Here is a 23,958-nt window from a genome sequence, read left to right on the forward strand (position 1 = left end):
CCAGCCCTGAAGAGTCCCAGTCGATGAGCAAGATCAAAACATCTTCATTACAATGACATGTCCCTCGCCTTTCACCCACAACGCATTCATTCAGATTCGCTAATGTTTTGCTTTGTGAATACATTACTGGCATTAGAGAGGCAATATTCTCTTCCATGTCCTTATTTGGCGCAGGTTTGAGTCCAGGTCGCAGAAAAAGTGGTAATTGTATCTAATTGAAGGATTATGTAACCAGTCATTTACAAAAGACTGCAAACATTCAGCTCACACCAGTTCAACTTTTTTTTTAATGTTAAAAGTATTCACTTTTAATATAATGCAAAGTTCTAATTCAATTTCCTGCTTTTCATGCTCATATTCACACATATTCACTGAATTTGTGGTTCAGGAACACCTGAAAGGATTTAAAATTTGACACAAACATTCACTTGGACTCAAAGATGAACTGATTAGATTTCAGTGGTGAAAGGTGAAGGTCATGGTGATCTTATATGAATCCGGAAAACAAATTCACTGGTAGCTACAACCACAATGCTGTATCACCAGTTTCTTTTATTTATTTTTTAAACTCTGCCCCAAGAACATCCTGCAGTGTTCCAACTCTACCGTAGCTGCACACTAGCCAGCCGTGTTCTGTGTGTTTGTGTCCAGCGCCGCCCCAGACAGAGCCCGGAACTCACCATAAACTTAGATTATTGCTTTTATTTCCCCTCAGCCTCTGTTTCCTGAAATAGATTCCTAGTGCTCTGGATGTTTGCCCAAATCTGGCACATTTTTAAACATTTACATCAATTCTTGTCATGGAAAGTCACGTATAACCCCTGACTCGTTCCACCTTCTTGGCAATGTGTACAGTTTACAGCTAAAAATACAACATGGCTCCAGATTTACATACCACTGGTTTTATTGGGATCTCCGGTCCCACGAAACCTATGAATAGTGGACCAGGACAGGTCAACTAGTGGGACTGACGCATGTTCTCCTGTGTCTGTGTAGGTGTATGTCAGTTGGCGAACAAGATGGATGAAGCGTCGGGCAGCGTCAGGGCCTTCAACAGGAACGACGAGCAGTTCCTGGAGGCATTCGCCATCTTCTGTGGTCTCGGCATCCAGAACACACAGATGTACGAGACCGTGGAGAGAGCCATGGCGAAGCAGGAGGTCACACTGGAGGTCAGCATCAAGCACGCACACACACAGACACAGACAGACACACACACACACACACACACACACACACTATACATTAATCCCAAAAATCATCATACAGTGAACTGCACATATGGCTTTGTTGAGGTTGTCTCACTAAAATCCTCCATTCTCAAATAGAGAGTAGAGAGTCTTTATTTACCTCAACTGACAAGATAACCAGGCCTGACACCGGCCATTATTACAAAGGTTCAAATCACCCTTGTTTTATAAATAGATTATGGATCATCCTATTTTATGATATCATGCCATGTCCTATTAAGGGAACCATTTGCCGATTTCTTGTGTAATCACAGTTTTATCAGCATTTGAACCAAACTGTCCTTGTTCAGAAAAGAAGAAAAAACATTACATACATACGTACATCAGTAGCCTGTTAAGATTGACCTTTTATTTTAGGCCAGGAGGGACAGACTGCCTGTGAAAACGGGGAGGGGGGTTGTGGATCTAACTTGCATGTTCCCACGGCCACTCAAGTGGTTGAAGAATAGGAACGCTTTCCATATTTTCTTTCACTACAGTCGGTGTCATTAATGTGTGGGGTAAATGACAGTGGGAAAATCCCTTGGAACTCTATCATAGAGTTACGAGGTGGAATCAGATGTAAGCAGAATGGAAAGTGAATCAACCTAGTTAACAAAATGTTATGAAAGACTTGGACAGATCCACAAGGAGCTAACCTTAAAATGTTGTTTCCTATGATTGAACCAAAAATCTGCAATGTGTTGACTTTTTCAGTATGAGCACATTTTCATCTTATTAGTTTTTATTGTTCAGTTCTCAGCAACATTTTGTCCATGAATAAAACACATTGTATTTTATATCTTGTATTTTGCAGTTTACGTCAAATATATTTTCATTTGATTGCTCCTACGTCAGCACAGTGTCTCCTCAGAGGCTGTTTACGAGTGAAGTATAATGTAGACAGAAAAGTAGTAAGTCAGAGATAACAAGTAATAAAATACTGTATCCAGGTAGTTGTAGTCTTGCAACAGTAGATGTCCCCAAGTGATGTAGTGAGCTATTTGTGGACTTGTGACTGACAGTGATGAGGAGAGGCAGACTGATTGTTTTTTGCTGCTTCTTGACACTTCCTTGTCTCACCGTGTGTGACGGGCAGAAATTCATTATGACCGAGCCCACCCCATCCTACACACACACAAGATCACCATCCACTATAAACACCCCCTGTGCTCATTTTGCATGCGCCCTCCCTCCCAGTCACACAAATGCATACACACCATACACTGTCCCTGTTCCCAGTATGTCGGGAGCTGTCAGCTTCAGGGTGTCGGCGGGGTCGTCTCCTCTCGGCTGCAGCTGACACCCGCCTCCTCTGCCGCTTTTCCCAGTTCAATTCGTTCGCACTGGTCAGAGGCGTTGTACTGTAACTTTTAATCCTGACTTTGATGAGAGATGGTCGCCTACACAACTGGACAGATAACAGCGCATCTGAATGGGCAGCTCCATGCTAACCAGTTCGAATACAGAGGATTGCTTCAGTGCTTCAGAAACAGTCTTTTAATGATCACTTTGTTCACGCTTCCAAAGTGAAGCTAGTAAATGATCAGAGAACACCCACCATAGAATATACGTCCTCGTCACAAGACATCGCAATAGCAACAAAGGTAGCTTTGAAGAAACTGGGCCAAAATGTGCTTTTTAGACCAAATCTGAGGCACCGAGATCACTGCCACTGTGGGGGGTCTTTGATCACTCAGCAGCCTCCTCGTGGAAAGTTCTGAAAGTCTATTTAAATGACAGGCAGTGAGATATCGTGCTATATGGGTATTTATGCATCATTACTGCTAGTGGGCGAGATGGAGAACATTCCCCATCACAATAAGTTGATTTAGAAACTGTCTCCATCCATACATCCATTATCTATACTGCATCTCCTTTGAGGATACATTATTTTACAATTCTAACTGTATATGTGATAAACTTAGTGAATAGATTATAGTTGTGTCACACATGTCTCAACACAATCCCCTGTCATACACACCCGACCAATTTGGCAGACTATTTAAGCTGCAAGGATTTCCCATCTCTTTCTTTGCTTGCTATTGCCTCTGCTGCCCTGTGTCAGTATCGCTGCACCACCCCAGCATCCACCTGTCATGTTTGAAAGGTAGGGCGAGGTGAGGGGTATTCAGCTGCAACATGCAACTTCACCACTAGATGTCACTAAATTTGACACACCGATCCTTTAAAGAAATTGAGTTCTTCTCTGGCCCATATAACATCCTTCCATGAAATTTCATGGAGAAGAATTCAGTAGTTATTGTGCAATGCTGCTAACTTACAGATATATAACTTTATTTTCATAATATTACGACTTAACTCTGGTATTATCGCAACTTTTCTCCATTCAAGTGGCCGTGGTACTCTGTCGTACAACCTGAAGGTCACCACAAAGAAGAAGGTTGATCTGTAGAGAAGTCTACAGTAAGTTGCTGACCTCGTCTGTTTTTTATGTGTATGTTGCAGGTTCTGTCGTATCACGCCTCCGCCACAGAGGAAGAGTCGCGGGAACTGCAGGTAACAGCGGTAAATAAAAATTCATTATTAAACAATAGAAACTAAGGTGAGTGAATAAAGTCACACACACACACACAAAGGCAGATGTTGTTCTTCAGGGTCAGAGGAAGCAGTCATGTAACAGAACACCACCCCGCTGAATCAGCATCATTATAGCAACACTATATGTCTGTGGCCTTGACAAGCACATTTTTTTGCAAAAAATGCAAACATAATGCAAAATCTACAATGACCTTCTACAATGGACTGTGGTTGACATGAATTATCTATGTACGTTATTAGTCAGTTATTATTCGACAAAGTGTGAGATGTTTGATTTTTTTAAATATGTCCTTGTCATAATAGTTTCTATGACGTTCTATTAGAGGTGGAAAAACTTGTGGTGCAACACTTCAGAAGAAAAAATAAAACTGCTTTTCAGAATACACAGATATAACACATTTTTTTAATATAAAGCAGGAAACCAAAAGAAATGTCAGACAGCACAATAGCTATTCATTTTTATTTGCTGCTGTTGCCGTGGTTTAAAAATCAAGCGACACCATGTCGGTTTGTGTGGAGGCTAAAAACGACACTCGTGACATATTTCACCGATGACGTGTGCAGGGTTTCAAAGAGACACCAGACAATGCTGAATTTGTGCTCCGGGTGTAGAGGCCCCCTGACGTAGGTGTTTTTTTGTTTCACTTTCAAAGCCTCTTCAGGCAAAAACACTTTGCTGTGTAGTTCTAAAAGGAGGTGCAGCTGGCCGAGGCTCGGCAGCAGAATGGCCGTGGAGAGATCGTGATAATAACACAGAGGCAGAAGCCCTGTTATGCTGCGGCTGCCGAGCAGAGAAATAGTTCATAATGAAGGTTTATTTTAGCTCTTCAAATGATTCATCATATAATTGCGTTCAGACATCTCTACAGGTTTGACTCCTCCGCACTTAAAACAGTGTCTTATTACTTTTTGCATGTAAGCATGTACCTATCACACCTGGTATATGGCTGGAAAGGGTATTCTGCCTTGTGTCTGTCTCAGATCAGTTTGGGCCTCTGCTCAGATATATGGTACTTTAATAAAGCCAAGTCCCAATAAAGCACACAACTTTAGATTCACACATGAGCTGAGTCGTAATTCAGGGGCAGATTGCGTCACAGCGGTGTGACGAGAGTGTCCCATTCCGAAGGTTCCTCCAAATGCAGCCGACTCATCCCAGGAAAAAAGAAGGCTCTGACGTGGCTTGCTTTGGCATAGGGGTTAGAGCGGGTCGTCCTCTATAGGTCCTTAGGTCTAAACCCCAGATGACCCTTGGAGGCTGGGCCGCTCTCATAGAGAAATTGGTGATCATAGATGCACTGTATGAATGTGTGTGAATGACAAAAACTCTACTATAAAGTGCTTTGAGTGGTCATCAAGACGAAGAAGTGCGGTCGCAGTACAAACGGCGATTGACAGCACATCAGTGTTGTGGAGAGAATTTGTATTTAATTCCCTGGTGAGGAAATAAAACGTCAATTCAATGATCTCAAAGTATTTAATAAATGGTCAAGAAACAATTTACAGAGAATAGATTTGAACACAAACAGAGTTACTGAGCAAACACTTGGCCAAGTGGGACGGAATCGTCAACACCACTGCAGGTATCAAGATTCTGACCACGGGCGAGATGAGATGTGCCAGCTTTATATGCAGCTCAAGGGTTCACGTCATCCTTCGGTATCATGCAGGCAGGACGTGTCCAGTGATCAGACTTTGTCAGCAAAGGGGTAGATGCCCCCCTCTCTCCTGAGTGTATAAACATTGGGCAAAACATCCAATAGTAACAAGGGCATTTAGGTTCAAAGTAACTAACATTTCCTTATATCAGGCAGAAGCAAATATTAAGTGGAATTTATACAATGATGTTTCCTCAGGTCAATCCAACTGAACTTTGAGCATAGCTATCAGGACAGGAGGATATGTTACATTTCAAAGAGGAGAGCTAGATTCAATAATTTCCATGACAAGTTTGTTTTATCCTTTTCTGAGGCAGTGTCTGGCCCAAGGACAGAGTAGAGGAGCCAGGAAATCGAACCACTGACTTAGATGACTCTCTGTTTCTGCTGTTGGTCAATGGAACAAGTATGAGACAGTGACAGAAATGTGGTCCATTAAGAGGACATGTTTAGCAGCAGACACTTTAAACCCATTTCCAAGCTGATGCTGTGCTCTGATAACACTTTCCTTTTACCGCCATGGCTTCGTCTGACAACATCACCAGACACATAAGTTTAAGACAATGGCACCGCTGTGATTTTAGCTGTATCCCCTTGTACAAGGATTGCTCAGAGATGAAGGTAGAGGCTTCAGAATGTTTGTCTTTTAATCAGTTTTCACACATGGACCCTGGACAGTGCCCAGAGAATAGGGTTGGGACATTTTTCAATTTCACACATGCGGCTCATGACAGGAGAGTCTCCATGTGAGACATGTTCACACCTCTCTTTGGTGCCGGAGAAGGATGACACCTTGGTATAATGTGCAGGAGTGTGTGTATGTCTGTGAGATGCAGCTTTTGTACATATATATTTGTGTGTGTATATATATACAGAATCAGCTTTATTGGCCCTCCTTTTTCAAGAAACTCCTAATTAGAAATGTCTCAAGTGGCTTTCTACACAATAACATGTGAAATACTGAAGTACCTCCCTGCTGCCAGTCTGGGTGATGATTCAGTTAATTCGCTCATTTGCATGTATGTCACCGATTTGCTGACTGCTCACTGAGGCAGCTCTCCAAATACGAGCCAATCGGAGCGGGCGTGCTTCCTCAAGAAGGCACCATGTGACCCTCTCCACAGGTCGTGCTCTGTTCTCCTCCTGTGGAGAAGTGGCTGAACTAACAGCATAACCTGATTAAGTGGCCTCCCTAGGGTGCTACTAGGAGGACGCGCCACTTGGTATCTAGGACACAGGCTTTATTTTTTTTTTTTTGGGGGGGGGGGGGGGGGGGGGGGGGGGGGGTATTCTGCCCAAGAGACCGCGACTTACAGTACAAGTGATACACCGTGAACCAAAAACCCTGTTGAGGATTAGATGTCACTTTTGTAATAAAGTAAATTAAGAATTTCAAAAATGATAACCGTGTGATAACTAGTATTTAATCTGAATGAATGATGGTGATTTGTCATGATTACACTTCCTGTGATTGGACAAATATAAATAATATACTTTAGACACAATAGCTCCCCGAAAGTGAGATTGCCCCCTGGTGTCTGGCTGTAATACAGGTCATGCACCCTGACCAAGACTGTGTTATTTTAGTTCGTATAACACGTTGGTTCAAGTCTTCATGTCTCTGATAAGTTTGGTTTCAGTTAGAGGGAAATGTCAAGATTGACGGCAGAGACTGATTTTTGATTGGTCGAGTTGGACCTCCACAATGAGGCTCCACACCAAGACTGCTGTGCACTCTAGCTTCAAATTACATCACCAGCGCAAGATGGCTACGCCCATAAGCCAGATAGATTTTTGTACAATGAGAGAAAGTGGAGACCCAACGTCTCTCATTAATGACAGTGCATTATCTTATCTTATCAAAACATTACACCTTACCTGTTGCTTTATTCATTCGTTGCTTTTGTTATTACTTTCTAAAACGATTACATTTTACAACAGGGTAAAAAAACAATATCTAACAGGTGATGTGATAAAGGACCCTTACTGGCTTTTCATCCGCTAAATCATGGTTTGTTCTTTGCGCATCCATAATGCGATGAAGATGAAAACTGATGCACATGATACACTTTGATATTCACGTGTGTGTGCGTCACTGTATCTGCAGCCTCATTTTTGCATTTCACAAATGTTTGTTGCGTGTGTTTTAAAGGTAGCCACAATACCGTCTGCCCAGTCCCTGCGTCTCATGGACTTCAGCTTCAGCGACTTCGACTTGTCGGACACGGAAACCACGTGGGGTACCATCCGCATGTTCGTTGACCTCAACCTGGTCCAGACCTTCCAGATGAAGTACACGGTAAGAGCGGGTGATAGTTAAGTAGATTACAGTTGACCCTAGTGAAGCATTTGACACTATTACTCATTTTCACATTGTTTCTGTTTATCCATCCACACTAAGGCAGACAGAATGATATATTAAATCACCAGGACATGTTTTCATGGAATTTCTCTGCAGAGGATGTGTGGGACGTTTTGAGCAAATGACATGACACTTCCCCTGGGCCAAGATTTCCACTTGTGCACGAGATAAACTAGAAATTGATGTGTCATAGTTTAATAAACAGGTTACAGTAACATTGAGTGTATCCATTCTCTGTACTGAATGAACCCTTCATATAATGACGTTTCTCTAACAGCAGCCTGCACTACAAACAAGTGTTTGTCAGCGGGTAAGAGGAGCATTATTCTCAAATTGTTGTTTATCCACTGCAGGGTAATGGCCCTGTTGGGTGTAATCAACTTTGTAGCCACTGGGGGCCACAATATGGAAGTTTGAGGTATATTTTTAATTTTAATAATAGTACGATAACAATAATTGGTCTACAATAGTATTTGTGTACACGGGAATGGCTATAGTCAGCCTTTTTAAATTGCTCACTCAGGGGCTTTGAGGGGCTCTTGCACATCGCCATGCATCAGCACAAGACAATGGGGAAGAAAAACTACAGTAAAATAGCTTGTTTTATAAATAGGGAAATAGCTTCAGATACGAACTGGGCTTCATTGAAAAACAATCCCTAGCTACATTTCCACCGCAGAGACTTAAATAATTGTTTTATTAATATTTAAGAACTGTTATTGGTAGTGGTGGCAAAAGCATTTCTTTGAACCATATGTTAACAAAAACAAGCATAAAAGCTGAATTGCATACGCCGCCAAATCCCCATACCCAGAAGCATCATGGTCATTAAATATGAAAATATGAAAATATGAAAACCAAAGATGAGCACAGGTTACCAAATCACAGTCCTCAAGGCTTTGTTATAACGGTATATATAAGGCAACGTCACAACCGCAAAAGCAACAACAGACGAGAACACTGACATGAACTTGTTGTGGTTCTTAGTACGTCATGGAAAAAGGCAAGAGCAGATTCTCATCGTATTGATGCCAGAAAACAATCTGCTCCGCATTGTCAGCAGCATTAGACCATTACAAGGCAACTGTGAGTGAGTGTGAGTAATATGAATGTGACTGCATTTACAACTGTGTTAACATTTGTGCATTTGCCTGCATCCTTAAGAGAGAGCACCGGAGACCACACACATACCAAACACACACACACACACACACACACACACACACAAATCTTTCCCTCCATTACCACTGTCTGTCAGACCCACCGCTCTGCTCATCAGAGTCCTGCTCGGCGCCAGCACCGCCCAATTTGCTGGTGGGTTTTGGCTCCCGTCCGCAGCGCCCTCTCCATGTGAAGAGGTCCTTGTATGTTGGTGGCTGACCTCCGGAGTGCCTGCGGGGAGAGAGGCCTCATAAAGAGAGGCTTTGATTGGAGGTGATTAGGTTCCCACCAGCAGCGCAGCCTGTCAGTTTGACGTTCACACTGGGAACTGACACACCGACCACCCTGGAGCATCCCATCCCAATTATTTCATCACCTCTTCATTGTTGTATCGTCAAATTATGATCTTAGGTCAGTCGGTAATCATCCCTGTGGAGAAGATTAACTGAAATGAATTGCTTGCCTGATTAGCTGAAGGATTTGTTTTAGGAGCTTTACTCAAGGAAAACATGAAGTGTAGCAGCACAGAGCATTGATTTGCTGAGAGTGTGCTCTTCACTTTCAGATGGGAAAAACTTCCGGACTCTTTGATCATCACGTTTCCTTTTTCCTTTCCTCTGTATGGTACATGTTTACTTCGCTTAATAGAAAATCAATAAATACTTCTTATTTATGACTTTCATTTGTCTTTAGGCAGCATGTATCAATAGATACAGAGATGTAAGGGAATGGTTTAACTGTGCCGGAGCTCCTGACCTTCCACGTTCACTGTATGTTTAGCTTGTTTGTGGTAACTCAAACTCTAACTCATAACTCAAATCTGTGAAGCTTTTTAGCCTCTTTCATCTCATTGTTCTGGATTTACACCTGTGATCCAATTCAGCTCAAACAGTTCTCTGGAATATCTTTGGGAAACCTGTTCTAATGATGGATGACAGTTTCGGAGTCGGTGTATAAACACAATCTGAGGTCGTATTTATTTCCTAGAGTAAACACACACAGCTGTGACCAGCTGGCGAACATGGTGGAGTAGTTAGCAGCTAAGTTCTTTAGCAGTTGGTGAAGAAGAAAACAGAGCTCAATGAGAATGAATATGGGTCTTATCATTGTGCAAAAGAATGACAATGTTACTCTATCTACTCGATGCATAACTACTGTTTGTTAACACATTTGCTTATATCCACAACAGAGAAATGGGTCAGGGAGATGGCTTTCAAAGGGTTAAATAGGTATCTGTGCATGTTGTCTCCTCTGCAGAGTATATGCCAGTGGGTTCTGAGTGTGAAGAAGAACTACAGGAAGAATGTGGCCTATCACAACTGGAGGCATGCCTTCAACACGGCCCAGTGCATGTTTGCCCTCCTCAAGTCAGGACGCCTACAGGTCAGTGCAGCCACTCCAGGTTTAGGCTGAGCTGATTCACTAACTTCTCTTTTATTCGAGAAGATAATTGAATGGATCGAGTCCTGACAGACAGGCAATTGTTTCCATTATTATCTTTATGTTGCTTACATCTGTACGACCCATTGACCATATATAACATGATGCTTCTCCAAAAGGGAGCCTGGCTGGAGTAAGCCATTTAAGGTGGTCCTTATCACACTGATGTACGTTCAAGTTCCACATTTTCCAATAACTTTGGTCGGCTATTTGATTCTATAACAATGGGATGAAGCCTGATGATTGACAGCTGAAACTGAGTCACAATTTACGGACCATATGTACGAGTGGGACCATGATACTGCGGCTCCATCCCCCGAATGCTGCTGCACAGACTCTGGCTCCAAATGTGCAATAAGGCAGCGATATTTTGGCTTAATCTCTTCATAGGGGGAGGACGACCATCTTTATATACAGTCTATGGCGCTATCATGAAACAACGAGAACAAATGAATAATGCCATTTGATGGTGTGTATTGGAATATTTTGGACTTGATTAATAGCGAATTAGCTAAATTATACAAGACCTGTAATGGGTGATTCAATGTTTCAGTGTCTGGTATAAAACATGTCATGAAGATTTAGCTCAAGTGTGTATTTTTTTTTTTTTTTTTACCTCTGTTCTGTACTTCCTGTTTTCCTTCCCTCTCCTCATCCACCTCCTGGCAGAATAAGCTGAGTGATCTGGAGGTCTTGGCTCTGATGATTGCGACTCTCAGCCACGACCTGGACCACAGAGGAGTCAACAACTCCTACATACAGAGGTGCAGCTTGAGTCAAATATAAGTCACAAGTACATGGATATGCGTGTGGGGGAGGCAAGTGTAACCACTCTGTGGGTTTCTTACTTCCTGTGTGTGTGTCTGTGTGTTTGGCGTCCAGGAGCGACCACCCACTGGCCCAGCTCTACTGCCACTCCACCATGGAGCACCACCACTTCGACCAGTGCCTCATGATCCTCAACAGCCCAGTAGGTGCACCCACTCCCACACTCTCACTGGTGTAGGAAGCCTTTCAGTCCACTCATCATTCTTCTCAATGCTCCAATCAGACGTAATCAGAACTAGATGGTTTCTCACTTTGTCTAACAAGCAGCATATTTCATGAGGTGCTAAATGATGTCTGTGATATGAACAGAAATGCATTTCATTGTTGTTCCTCTATACCTGAGATATATATATATGTACTCCTTAAACCTGCTCTAAAGCACTGTATATTTCTTTTTGAGTATCCCAATATATGTGTTGTGATGTACAAACCATTATATTGATTTGCTTTCATTTAAGGATTAATGGTTCACTTTGTGCTGTTTAAACCTTCAATAGCGGTGTTGTTATCCATCATAAGCCATTTGACTCTCCTTCTTAAAGTATTTTAATACACATGGGGCTGTGTTCTGAATGCGATGACAGTTTTCCTAAAATTAGAGGAACAAAAAAATTACATTAGATTGTTTACAGTATCACAATCTATCGCAATGTATGAATTGTAATCCCTGTATCATTATATTTATCATATCGCTACAGTCTTGCCAACACACAGCCTAAGAGGTTCAGTCTGTAAGATTGAGGTGAAAGGGATCTATTCGCAGAAACAGAAAGAGACTTTTATATTTAAATACTTTATATTAACATCGGGAGCAGGTTCTCTCTATGAGCCGCCATGTTTTTTACAGAAGCCCACACTACAGAAACTAAACTCCTTTTGAGTTTTTATAGCAACTGAAGGCTATCACAGGTTCTCTGTCATGTTTGGAACGGGAGGGTGAGGTGAGGGGTATTCAGCTGCAACATGCAACTTCTCCACTAGATGTCACTAAATTCTACACACTGAACCTTTAACTTCAAGGCAGTGAAACAACGCAATATCAACTCTCCTTTTAGCTCCATTTTTGGTCCCCACCAACTCCTTAGAAATATATCTGGCCCTTGAGCTTCTGAATGCTGCAACGTCATCTGTCCGAGTTCAGTGGGTTTATCAGTGCAGTGCTCCCTGCAGAGGCTAAGAACGAGGTCACTGAGAGCAGTAACAAAAGCAAACCAGCACAATTGTGGCTCAGCAAATCAGAGCATTGAGCTAAGAGATGCTACAGGGCTCTGCTTAGCTGAAGGGGACTTCAGTTTTGCAATGAATTCATTTTTAACATTAGAATATTGATTTAGACAGTTTTTTGGACGTCCACACTGAACCAGGTGACTCTGTAATGAAAAAAGGTTCAGTGCCATCGTCACTGTATCATAGAAAATGATTACCCAACTCTGCCGCAGCCCTTCTGAGCGTCCCTCTTCTGCATTGTTTTGGCTTTATAGCCCATTTACGGTAACGGCCTGAGATGCACTCGTCAACCCCACAGGCAGCTGTTTCCCGCAAAGCGATCTGATAAACACAAATATGATCAGAGGGGCCGCACATGCTCATGTAGTGTTACTGCCGTGACTGGCCAGCTGCCCCCCAAGAAAGCCGCACGCAAAGGAGGAGTTGGCACCATCATTGTGAATGTGACCGTAGTGGCAGGAAGACAGAAGCTACAAACCCCCCAAAACATCCTGCAGACTGCATCCTCACACGCAGAGTGGATCCTCATCACAGTTATGCAACACAGGACATGAGTTGCGCTTTCACAGCTGCAGCGGATTCAGTGAGTAGCAGCTGAGCTCCTGGCAGACGCGTTCAAGAGGCTCCATCTCCCTCTCATCATGGTGGCCTAACTGACTCCCAGCCAGCCCCAGGAGAGACACACAACACTATAGGTCTCAGATCTGCAATCGTCCTACAACAGAAGGTATCACATGTCCATGTTCTGGCCTATTGGTAAATATTTCAGTTTAAGGCCCGTCATGGTTTCTCTGATGCGGAAGTCGATCCATTGCCGATTCCAAAATACCATTGTAGAAACTGATAATTTAATAACTACCCATAATCTAATGTGGAAAGTAATCAAAACTGGTAATCTAATAGCCTTCCTCCAATGCAATCAAAATGTTGAGCATTTAAAGCAATAACTTTTCCGTGTAATTCAATAAGTATTATGTTTATCCTCACTGAAGCCTTTTATGCATCGGGAACCTGTCAGTGCCAAGTCATCAAGTCTCCAAATTACATCCCTCACTGGCTTCCCACCTGCCAACAGTGCGGCTCGCACAGCCTGGCCAAGCTGCAAGGCCCGTCTGCCAGGAACCGAACCCAGCTGTCAGTGGAACCAAAAGTTTTTGGTTTGTGTTAACTTCAGTCTCTACTAAGTGGAGATCTACGCACAACTAGATAAAGCACCTCATAAAGTTCTTTTTACGAAGAGATTAAAAATGACATTTCTACAAAAGTAACACAGTGACTTAAACTACACGTCGTACTGTTAATATCATTCGAATTAATGACCAAAGTAAGAACGAAGAGCTTGAAAGCTTTTGAACAAAAAGCTAAAAGGGTCAGTTCTTACCATAGACTGTGTATAAAGATGGATGACAAGTTAGCTCCCAAAAGTGAAGACAAAAGCTCTTGATCGTCCCCTGGTGGCTGGGTGCAGGATAGGTCATAAACCATCCATGCTAGCTGAACTAAAAAGTTAAATTGCACATAAGATACATTTGTCAAAAAAATGATTCTGGTCATTATAGGTAGTTCTTATCACACTGATGTACAGGTTGAATCTATGGGACATCCATTCTTTGGTTCCACTCCAGGAGCACAAGACTACTGCATAACTTCAAATGACATTGCCAGTGCAAAGTTAGATTTTAGTTTTATAGGAAGAAGCGGAGATGTGTTGTTCATCTTAACTTTAGTCTTTTATACAACATAGAATTTCTTGAATAAACTAGAAAAAACTTATAGTCCAGTTATATACCACCTATTTACCGGTTTACAGACATAAAGCTTTAATCTTGAAAGTGCTGTACAACAGTGGATTTACAGTGTGGGCCGTTACGTAAACAACGTTATCTGCGTAGTGTGTGTCACATAAAACTGATCAGGCAGAAACAACATCTTCAAAGTGGGTCACAGTTCAAATCGGTTCAACCTCAGGTAGTCGGCGCTCTCTCCAACAGGAAAGCAATAGCTTGATATTGGCTGTTGACGGGGCCCTAATGCTGCTGCAGATTTATTATGCCCCTACTTCTCATTTTCCAGCTGCTCGCCCGAGTCGACCACGGAACACTCTGGTTGCCCAATAAAATTACAGTAACTCACTGCCTGCTCTGATCTTTATGGCCTCAAAACAAACTACACACACTCCCGACTCCGCAGCACCACTTACCCTCACTGGTGCTGGATACGTTTAACACACAGACACACACGCACGCACACACCTTGTTGCAGACCTTGTTGCAGGCAGGGTGATAATCGCACACTCTGAAAAGCACTTGAAATGGACGGGACGTGAAATGATGTGTCAACACCAATGCATATGACCACTCGAGACACGTGGACTGGATTTGGTTGTTAGATTGATTTCAGCATTGACTCCTCAGAGGGTGGCTATCACACTCTCCATACTTTATTGCACAAACACTGGGGAACTTTCATGTGTGTACTCTGTATATGAGTGTAAATCATTGAATAGCATGCAGAGCCATTTCCGAGCTCACCGATTTTCCTCTGCCTTTTTCTCTCTGTCTCTCCAGGGAAACCAGATCCTAAGCGGCCTCTCCCTGGACGAGTACAAGGCCACTCTGAAGATGATCGAGAGGGCTATTCTGGCCACCGACCTGGCCCTGTACATGAAGTAGGTACCAAATGTCAAGACCAGATGGAAATCTGACTGGTGAGGGATGGAGAGGGGGGGTTGAAGAGGAAAAGTCAATTTAGGCAGCGCAGGAAGATTAGGGAGGTTATCGAGTTTTTCCAACTGGGGGTAGTAAAGCAAAGCAGACTCATCTTGTCATTACAGGGCGTCGAAATTCATTGATGTCCCTTAAGGCTGATTTCAAGAGTGTTTTTTATTCTGAATAATGTGGTATATTCAGGTATCACTTTGTGGATATTTTATTGGTTGTATTTTGGAGTAAGTTTAACAAAAACATACAATGCAATATTGTCAGTAACTCGAAAAATCTTAACTCTTGCCTACCTCAGACTTCAAATGTGGGCTTTAATAAAAATTGCATTTGCTCAATCACACTTAATTTAATTAATAAATTCTGCAGGCAATTTGATAATTTTTTTCAAATTTCAGGGTTTACGTCGGGTCTCATATGTGTGTATATATGTGTGTTGTCAGGAGGCGAGGGGAGTTCTTTGAGCTCACCAAGAACAGCCAGTTTGTTTGGGAGGACGAAGATCACAGAGATTTACTGAGGTGAGTATGAGGACCAGGTCACAGACATGCAAATGTGCGAGCGAATAAAACATTAACTTCCTGGTGCGCTGCTAATCCGCAGCGTGGCCTCGCCTGGAGTTCATAAGCTTAGCTCCAAATAAGCTGTGGGAGCCGTACGTCGAGAAGCAGCACTTGGCTGTTCTCCAAGAAAAGGTTCCAACACGAAAAAAGTGTTGCCAAATATTTGGAGATGTAAACTGAAAAGTCCTCGGTTGGGGATTTTTAAAAGCTGCCAAACGTAGCGAGAAAGTCCAAGTTAACCTCCTCTCCTTGATGTGGGTGTGTGAAGATCAGCATGTGTCATTGTGTCGCCTCCTTCAGGTCAATGCTGATGACTGCATGTGACATCTCGGCCATCACCAAGCCCTGGCCGGTGCAGAAAAGGGTAAAGAAAACCAGATCACTTTACAGACTGTGTGTGTGCGTGCATGTGGGAGTTTGTGCCTTCTCCCTGCATCTTTTTGGCCAGTTTACAATTTTCTTTCTTTGTGTTTCCCTCTGATTTCTGTAGCTAGTTTCTAACAGCTTCTCTTTCTGCTTTATCAGAAGTCATACAATGCAATTCTTCCTCATACACAATAGAGAACAAGGAGATAATCAGTGACCCTGAAGAATCGCACGTATGAAGCAATCATACATCTGCGGTAGAGAATAGTACGGAGGGCTACCTGTGTGATATAATGTAACAGGATATGAGCTATTAACTTATCCAGCGTGCGGTTGTTGTGTAATATGTGTCGCCTGAAGACTGAGGACAGAACAGTTCAATCTAATGGCCGACTAATTTACCTTTTTCATTTACTGCACAAATGACGAGTGTTGTTGTTGTCAAACTTTAGTTATGATTTATACATATACATCATACTTTAATTTTTTTTATGATATGTGCGATGTTAAATTTATTCAAGCTCCAGGGATTTTTTTTTCACTTTCTTTAATATTCTGAAATGTGGCGTTTTTGAACCGTTTCCTTGATTTCTCAGAGAATAACATTCTGATCTTTATGAAAAATAGTTGGGTGTGTGCAATTTGGTTCAAATCTAAATAAGAATCTGTATCTAGTGACTGTGGTTTCATCAGGGGACTGTTGAGCCTTGGCAGAGGTGTGGACTCTACTCAGTGCTATTCAGGTTTACTTCTTAACTCCCTGCTGTTACCTCCCTCTGCTTGCTCACACACTCATTGTTTTCCTCGCCCGTCGTGGAGCTGTGTCCCCATGGCTTCATCTCCCTGGTGACCTTCGTTAGTCTGCACCTTGTTATGAGCCACATGCACGGGGGAGAGTGCTTCAGCCGTACATGCGTGTGTGTGTGTGTGCGGTTGGGTTCAAAGGCAAGTGAGCGCTCATTAATGAGAGCCGTCCTCAGATGACACCTCGGAAAACATTCAAAGCTGTAAACGTGCACTCACATGCAAAATAAAAAGCGATTTACGATATTACCAAAACATATTACACTTACCAATCATACAGAAACAAAAAGATACATGACCTCATCGCAAGGCATCCTGCAAACAGCTTTCTGTCTTTTTTTCCACTCCCTCTAAAACAAATGCACATTCTGGCCACATTTAGGTTTGTACGACAAAAGACGATGGAAACACCATCGTTTTGTCCACAGAGTCACCAAATTCAACGGAATTTGAAAGTTCATTGTAGGGTTTTAACAAATCGTGCGTGTCATTTGCCAAAATTCCAGAAAAGGTTGCAGCAAGGTACTTTCCTTAGATATATAAATTCAATACTTTGAACTTTAATTTTGAAAACTGGGGGGGTTTGTTTCGAAGGTTTGTTTTCTATATTTGCACGTTTGACTTGGAGTTTGAATAGGATTTGACTCGGTCTTGAAATAAGACAGCTCGGTGTAAGGATCCAGGTGCACTCACAAGTCCTTCCCTTTCTGAAGCTCTGTCTGCTTCTCAGGAATTAGAATGAGGAGGAATCAGCTGCTGATGAACATTTGATGAATGACAACATTTCATAAGCAATGTGTTATGCATTGAAATGCTAACATTAAAAGTTAACACTTTGTCCCAGTTTTCCTATTCGTTTCTTCTTACTAGATAGTCATCAGATTCTCAAATTCAAACTTGTCATATGTTATCAAATTATAATCCCTTTCATATAACATGTTATTTATTGGTTTTATGTCTTTATATCTTTTATATTTTACTTGAATATTTTATATAATATGTCCTTTTCTTTTAAAATGCCTGAAAGTGTGGAAATGTTGACTCCATGTTTAGATATCACACCAAAACCTAAAGTCTCAGTTCATAGTTAATTAGTTAGAGTCTAACTTTTTACCCACCAAGTAGCTGTAGTAGATCTGACAACAAGCATCATCCCTCCTGCAATTATATCCTAATTTATAGATCTGAAGAGAAATGGAACACCGGACTATTCTCTCAAGATTCTTGTCTCGACTTCTCGATTTAGTGCTTACAAACAGTGCTTGACCATACAGATCGTGAGCATGTGTCGTAAGTGTGCGCAGGCTCCCTCCAAGATCAACAGATAAACGTTCAGGAATCCCGTTGGTCTGTCGGACTGTTCTTGGAAGTCTTATAAAACAATATCTGGCCAAGTTATTTCCACACGGAGCTAACCTACTCCGCTACGTGCACATAGAAACGTTGGTATTTTGAATGACACAAGGTTAAGTAAATAAAGACAGTTACTTAACCTCGCCTGTTAACATTTGCCTGGTGATGGGTTTAGTCAGCTATAATAAGTTCTCTCTCTCTGCCTGAGTCCCCCCCCCCCTGCACATCCTTAGTGCTGAGCCTTGATTGCAGTCTCAATCAATGAGCTGCACGTTGCCTCGACACACACGTACACACAAAGTGATACTGATTGGAGCCTGAGGCTGCAGTCAGACCTCATTTACCTCTCTGCAAACACACGGAGAGCATTAACTTAGTGGGGCTACCACAGCCAGACCTCTGCCGCTTTCTCTTTGGTTTGTTCTTCACGCTCAATGTACTGACTTGGACCTTCAATTACATTCCTCCTTTCTCGCTGTTTCCCACATCCTGTTGTTTTTGCTTGTTTACTCAATCTGTTGCGAGTCTTACCAGCCTTTTGAAAAACAGTATATGTTTAGTCTTTTCCAGATATTCTAGAATATTTAAGGTTTTGTGTTGTCTCCATGGCATGAGGTCCCAACTGTAGTCCCAAGCCCAGCCTTGTAAGGAGTTTATTAAAGTACATCCACTGAAATTTAAACTGCCACAAATATGCCAGAGTTTCTGAGGTTAAGTACGACAACAGAGCAGAGCTTTGATTTGCAAAGCTCAAATGTCGTGGACTTGCATCCAAGTCAAACTGAGGATTTGATCCAGACGATGACAGAGAAACTGAAAGCTCGGTTTGAAAAGTAAAGCCTGGATGGACTTTGTGTTCAACCTCAATAGTTTAACATCAATAGTTAAGACATCCTTGCCCATTTCTTGTACTAGAACATGATTGGAACTAAAAGGGATTTTTTTATACAACTATATTCATGCATTTAGCTTTTTGTCGTTTTCTTTTCCCCCCACCTGAAAGAACTGTTTTAGGTTATGGATTATTTATATAACGTGTCTTTCTTTTCCCTGTAATGCAGATTGCAGAGCTGGTGGCCACTGAGTTCTTTGAACAGGGGGATAAGGAGAGGCACGAGCTAAACATTGAACCGATTGTAAGTATTGTCACTCCAGGAGATGCTGTATTTTGTGTGATATGGGATGAAATCTTTTCTAAACAGTACAACAGATGCTGTGGTGTGCCTCAGGGATCTGTTTTGAGTCCTCTTGTCTTTAACCCTTCCTTTGTTTTGTTTCCACCCGTTCACTTTAGGACCTGATGAATCGTGAGAAAAGAGATAAGATACCCAGCATGCAAGTGTCCTTCATTGATGCCATTTGCATTCAACTATATGAGGTAATTGGTTAAAGCAAAAAGAAATGGTGGACCTTCACCTTTTTACTATTCTCTAGTTAGAAATACACCTTCAGTAGGTCTTTCAATGGGAAGAAATATGAATCAAGAAGTTAAATGAATTTTTTGGGTATTCAAAAACAACTCTCATGAATTGTATTTGTCACTGTCACAGACTTTGGCTGGCATGTCCGAGTGTTGCTCCCCCCTGTTGGAAGGATGCCAGAAAAACCGGCAGCATTGGAAGCGTTTGTCTGAGGAGCGCGAGAAGGAACCGGTCAACGGCTTGGTGTGATCCCGAAGCCAGTTCGGCTTTTCAACCTACATTAATTTCCAGGGCTTTCCCTGTTCAACCTGGTCTCACAAAGTTTCATGAAATTAGCATGATTATACATACATACACATGAAAGATCAAATATCCTTCGTGAATGGAAAGTGACTTAACATTTTTTAGATTATGTTGTGGTGAAAGAAAAAGGGCAGAGACTTTCATGTGTTCTGTCTACTTAGTTATTTTCATAGGTATGTCCATCCTTCCATTTTGCAATAATGAGGTTTCACTCACCAAGTCTGTCACTCGGATCTGGGAATACAACATACCAAATGGGGAAGGCAGCTGGCACTGGTGCTATCTTGGTTCATTAGGGAAATACAGAATCAGTATACATTAAGAACTTACCTGGTAGAGATACAGTTACTCACTCCTCAGAGACCTCTCGTTTTTGTTCTGTGTGTATAGAAGTTGATTCGCACAACTCCAGGTGTACACACGGCGACAACGTGTTTGTCCTCCATTCCCGATCTTTGACGTCATAACACAGCATCACGCAAATCTTCTGATCAAGATGTTTGGCTCATATACATGAATAGACTTCTTTTTACATTGGCCAGCACAATTTCACAGCTAGGAAATATTTGCTAAGCATTTTGTCTGAAAACACTATGATTATAATCATCAAAAATATTTTCATAGAACATATATAAAGGTAGCACACGTATCTTGTAAATATTACACACTTTGTGTAATTTACTGTCTTTCAACGTTGACCCCTGTGGTAAAAGTGAGGCTAGCTTAATTAGCTCAACATTATTGATTACCCATTGACTGCCGACCCCATAGGCAGATTCAAATCAGAAGTGTGGGAACATTTTGGTCATATTCCAAAATTTTTGAGTATTTAGACATCAAATACTGTATTGCCACACAAGGTGACACTGTTGTCCATAGAGCCTGACTGCAGACGGCCCATGTTTTCTTCCCAGATCTCAACTTTACTGAGTGCATATAAGATATGGTCCGACCTATGAAAATAATGTAATACCCCTTGTTCAATACATCTTACAAATTCTTCATTCAGCTTCAGGCAGCCGTCAAACTCTCACGTGAGCACGACATGCTTCATTTCCTCAAGCTTTGTGAGACCTCCCTTCTTGTTGTCACTATTCACTCACCAGAGACAATAACAGTCAGCACTAAGCTATATTTATTACAATAGCCATTTTTATTTTTGCACAGAGTGGCTTTCATCTTGAAGTCTCACACACACTATCTCTCACGGGTAGTGAACCTTAGCAGCGCACTGAATGGTGCGACATGGATCCTCGGGGATCAGCACCATTCCAGTGGGCTACAGATATTTACCATATACTTTACAGAGTGTCACAATATACTGATATGTTCCATATGTCTTTGATCACAGCAGACGCACTACAAGGGTTTGAGTCTTTTGTATCATTTTTTTTTCACTCACTGTCTTAACTATTGCATATTTATTTTTGTTTTATATATTTATTAGAGTTTCTATATTGTAAGGTCATCCATTTGTCAGGAGCACATGATTCTTTGTATAAGAAATGTAGTTTTCATACTTAAAAGTCCCATCTCTGCTTTTTTCGAACGATCTTTCTTAGGAACAACTCTTTGCAGATGACATTATGAAATGTACTGTATTGTGTTATTTGATTTCTATTTTTTTTTTTTAATATAAAATAGCCAAAGACTAGGCCCGCAATTTCAAATGGAAATTGGTCTAGATTCTTCCACTGCCTTGTTGTGATAAAATAGGACCAATTCACAATTTCGAAAAAAAGTATATATATTATATTTGTCCACATCTCTCTGATTCCATTAATGCCTTTCCCTGAAAAAAAAAGGATGTTTTTTACGTCCTGTTTTTATAACTGAACGACACTTGCATTTGAGCCAGCAGGGTTGAGTGAACTTTTTTAAAACCAACGAACAGCACAGAGGTGTCGTAATTCCTATTTGCAGAAAACCCTACCCACTGTTCGGCAAACACACAGTGACATCAATTTACAAAAGACATTATTACATTATTAATCTTTAATTCATTTGATTCAATTAGTCTACAAGAGTTTCACTGAAGGTTAAACAGACTGGCTCATAAGGGTTCTCATGAATTGGATAGGACGTTCTCGCACATTATGTATTTCTGAATGTATCGGGGCTACAGTTTATGCTGACACGCTAGAAATCCCACTCAGTCATGTGCAGCAGAAACCACCGTTGTCCGATGGTTCTGCTATATTACTGATCTGCGGAGACATGGCCAAAGGTTTCAGCTCACGGTGCAGTGGTTCCCAACATAATGATCTGGACCCTCCCACCACCAGCCCACCCCAACCCCAGGGGTCCCAAGGTTAATGTGAAGGCACAGATGGATGCAATAGAAAAACAATTGGTGTCTTAAGCAGAACATTTTTCTCAGATCTTTTGCCGTTTGTTGTTTGAAATACTTGTTTAAAAAAATCCTTCAAATTCACCCATATTTGTAGAAAGAAAAAATCTCTTCTTGGTGGAACAGCTGTCTTGAATGTCCACACGTGGACTCCGAGCTTTTTGGTCAAGACAAAAACAAACCTGCTTTTCAGCAAACCCATTTTCAACTTAATAAAAGAAGCCAAAGTTCTCATATGTGCCATTTAAGAGATTTGAAGAAATATTTAAATTAGGAATAATTTAAGGGTGCAAGATATTATCGGGGCGGATGGAGGGAGAAATATGTTTCTATGTCAGTGTGTACTGGGGAAAAAAGATTGCGGGTTTTAACACAACAAATCTTATGTCACCTGAAAGGTCGTCATCACAGCTCAGCTGTATAGAAGAAACACAAAGCAGCTGAAACAGCAGAAACGGACCATAGATTTCTCCATTCAACAGGAATCTGAAATCTGCAAGAGGTTTACTAGAGCCGGTGGAAAGGCTAAAGCAGTCCACGGCAAAATCGGTTATATCATCTATCTATCCATCAATCCAAAGTCCCTATCTGTTATCAGTATCACCCATGAGAAGCAGGGAATTATCGGTGTTGTGCATCAGTTGAAAAACTCCCCATCGTGCATCCCTACATAATTACTTATTAATCATTAGAATTGAGCAAGACTGTAATCAGCTACTCAGTTACAACTTTGTGCTCTTAATAGTTTTCCACCGAGACATAAACCATTTGATACGTTGCGTTTCAAGGATCCGCTGAAGTCCACGCTCTACAACCTGTGGTGAGCCTGTGTAATATGAAGGGGCCGCAGAGGAATGAGGTTGGGAGCCACTGTCACACAGAGAAGAATAGTGCAATCAGCACCACCCCCCCTCGGTGATAAGCAGCAAAGGGTTTCTGCTGGATATGTTCCAAGTGGATAGCAGTGTGTCAGAAGAGCTTTAACCACTCAAACACAGGATTTCACCTTCTGCTTTGAAACGTAGATCCTGAGTTTATTTTATTTTTCATGACCATTTTTAGTTCTGCATAGAAAGGGAATAGGGGTTTAGAATAATGGAGGAAACGTCTCATCAGCCGCTCTGTACGCACAAATGTTGCCACCCATGTGCATTTTTATTAACAGAAACAAAACAGGCCCTACAGCCTGGTCTTCACTAAAGCACTTTTGTAGACGCACATGCTCAGAAAGCTTGTTTGTATCTGTGGTTGTTTTGTACTTAGTCTGCAGGAGTCACCTGACCCCTGATGATTTCCTCACTGCTTCAGTCTCTGGCTCGTTTCAGAGAAGTTTGCTTCCCTCCTTGTTTTGTTGCATGTACACCAGAGGGCATTACACCAGAGAGGAAGGTTTGGTTTTTTTTAAATGAAAGACAAAGACTTGTGAGTTGTCCACTGCAGGCGAGAGAATCTAATATGCTGATATGGTACTGTGATGAAGGAGGTGTTCCACATCTGCAACCGTCGACACCACTGAACACTGTGAGCCAAGGCAATGGTTTGTCCCATTAAAGAATAATGCTTATTCTCTGTGTGTTGTTATGTAACTCAGCACGCCATACAGACACAACT

At 41.8% G+C, this 23,958-nt stretch overlaps 1 protein-coding gene across 2 annotated transcripts in view; it reads left to right on the forward strand.

Moving 5' to 3' along the window:
* Nucleotides 1-23,911, forward strand: part of pde5ab (phosphodiesterase 5A, cGMP-specific, b) — a 56,032-nt gene extending 32,121 nt beyond the window's left edge. Inside the window, exons 11-22 of one of the 2 annotated variants that reach the window (XM_053416778.1) lie at nucleotides 997-1,172; nucleotides 3,699-3,758; nucleotides 7,602-7,748; nucleotides 10,230-10,355; nucleotides 11,082-11,176; nucleotides 11,295-11,382; nucleotides 15,035-15,135; nucleotides 15,631-15,708; nucleotides 16,051-16,114; nucleotides 19,335-19,409; nucleotides 19,568-19,651; nucleotides 19,824-23,911. In XM_053416778.1, coding sequence (XP_053272753.1) covers nucleotides 997-1,172; nucleotides 3,699-3,758; nucleotides 7,602-7,748; nucleotides 10,230-10,355; nucleotides 11,082-11,176; nucleotides 11,295-11,382; nucleotides 15,035-15,135; nucleotides 15,631-15,708; nucleotides 16,051-16,114; nucleotides 19,335-19,409; nucleotides 19,568-19,651; nucleotides 19,824-19,943 — 1,214 coding nt within the window. In that variant the 3' untranslated portion in view covers nucleotides 19,944-23,911. The remainder of the gene's footprint in view (nucleotides 1-996; nucleotides 1,173-3,698; nucleotides 3,759-7,601; nucleotides 7,749-10,229; nucleotides 10,356-11,081; nucleotides 11,177-11,294; nucleotides 11,383-15,034; nucleotides 15,136-15,630; nucleotides 15,709-16,050; nucleotides 16,115-19,334; nucleotides 19,410-19,567; nucleotides 19,652-19,823) is intronic. The other variant, XM_053416779.1, reaches the window with a different exon arrangement.
* The last annotated feature ends 47 nt before the right edge of the window (nucleotides 23,912-23,958 follow it).

Source organism: Pleuronectes platessa, chromosome 23 (genome assembly GCF_947347685.1).
Source record: "Pleuronectes platessa chromosome 23, fPlePla1.1, whole genome shotgun sequence".
Taxonomy (NCBI): domain Eukaryota; kingdom Metazoa; phylum Chordata; class Actinopteri; order Pleuronectiformes; family Pleuronectidae; genus Pleuronectes; species Pleuronectes platessa.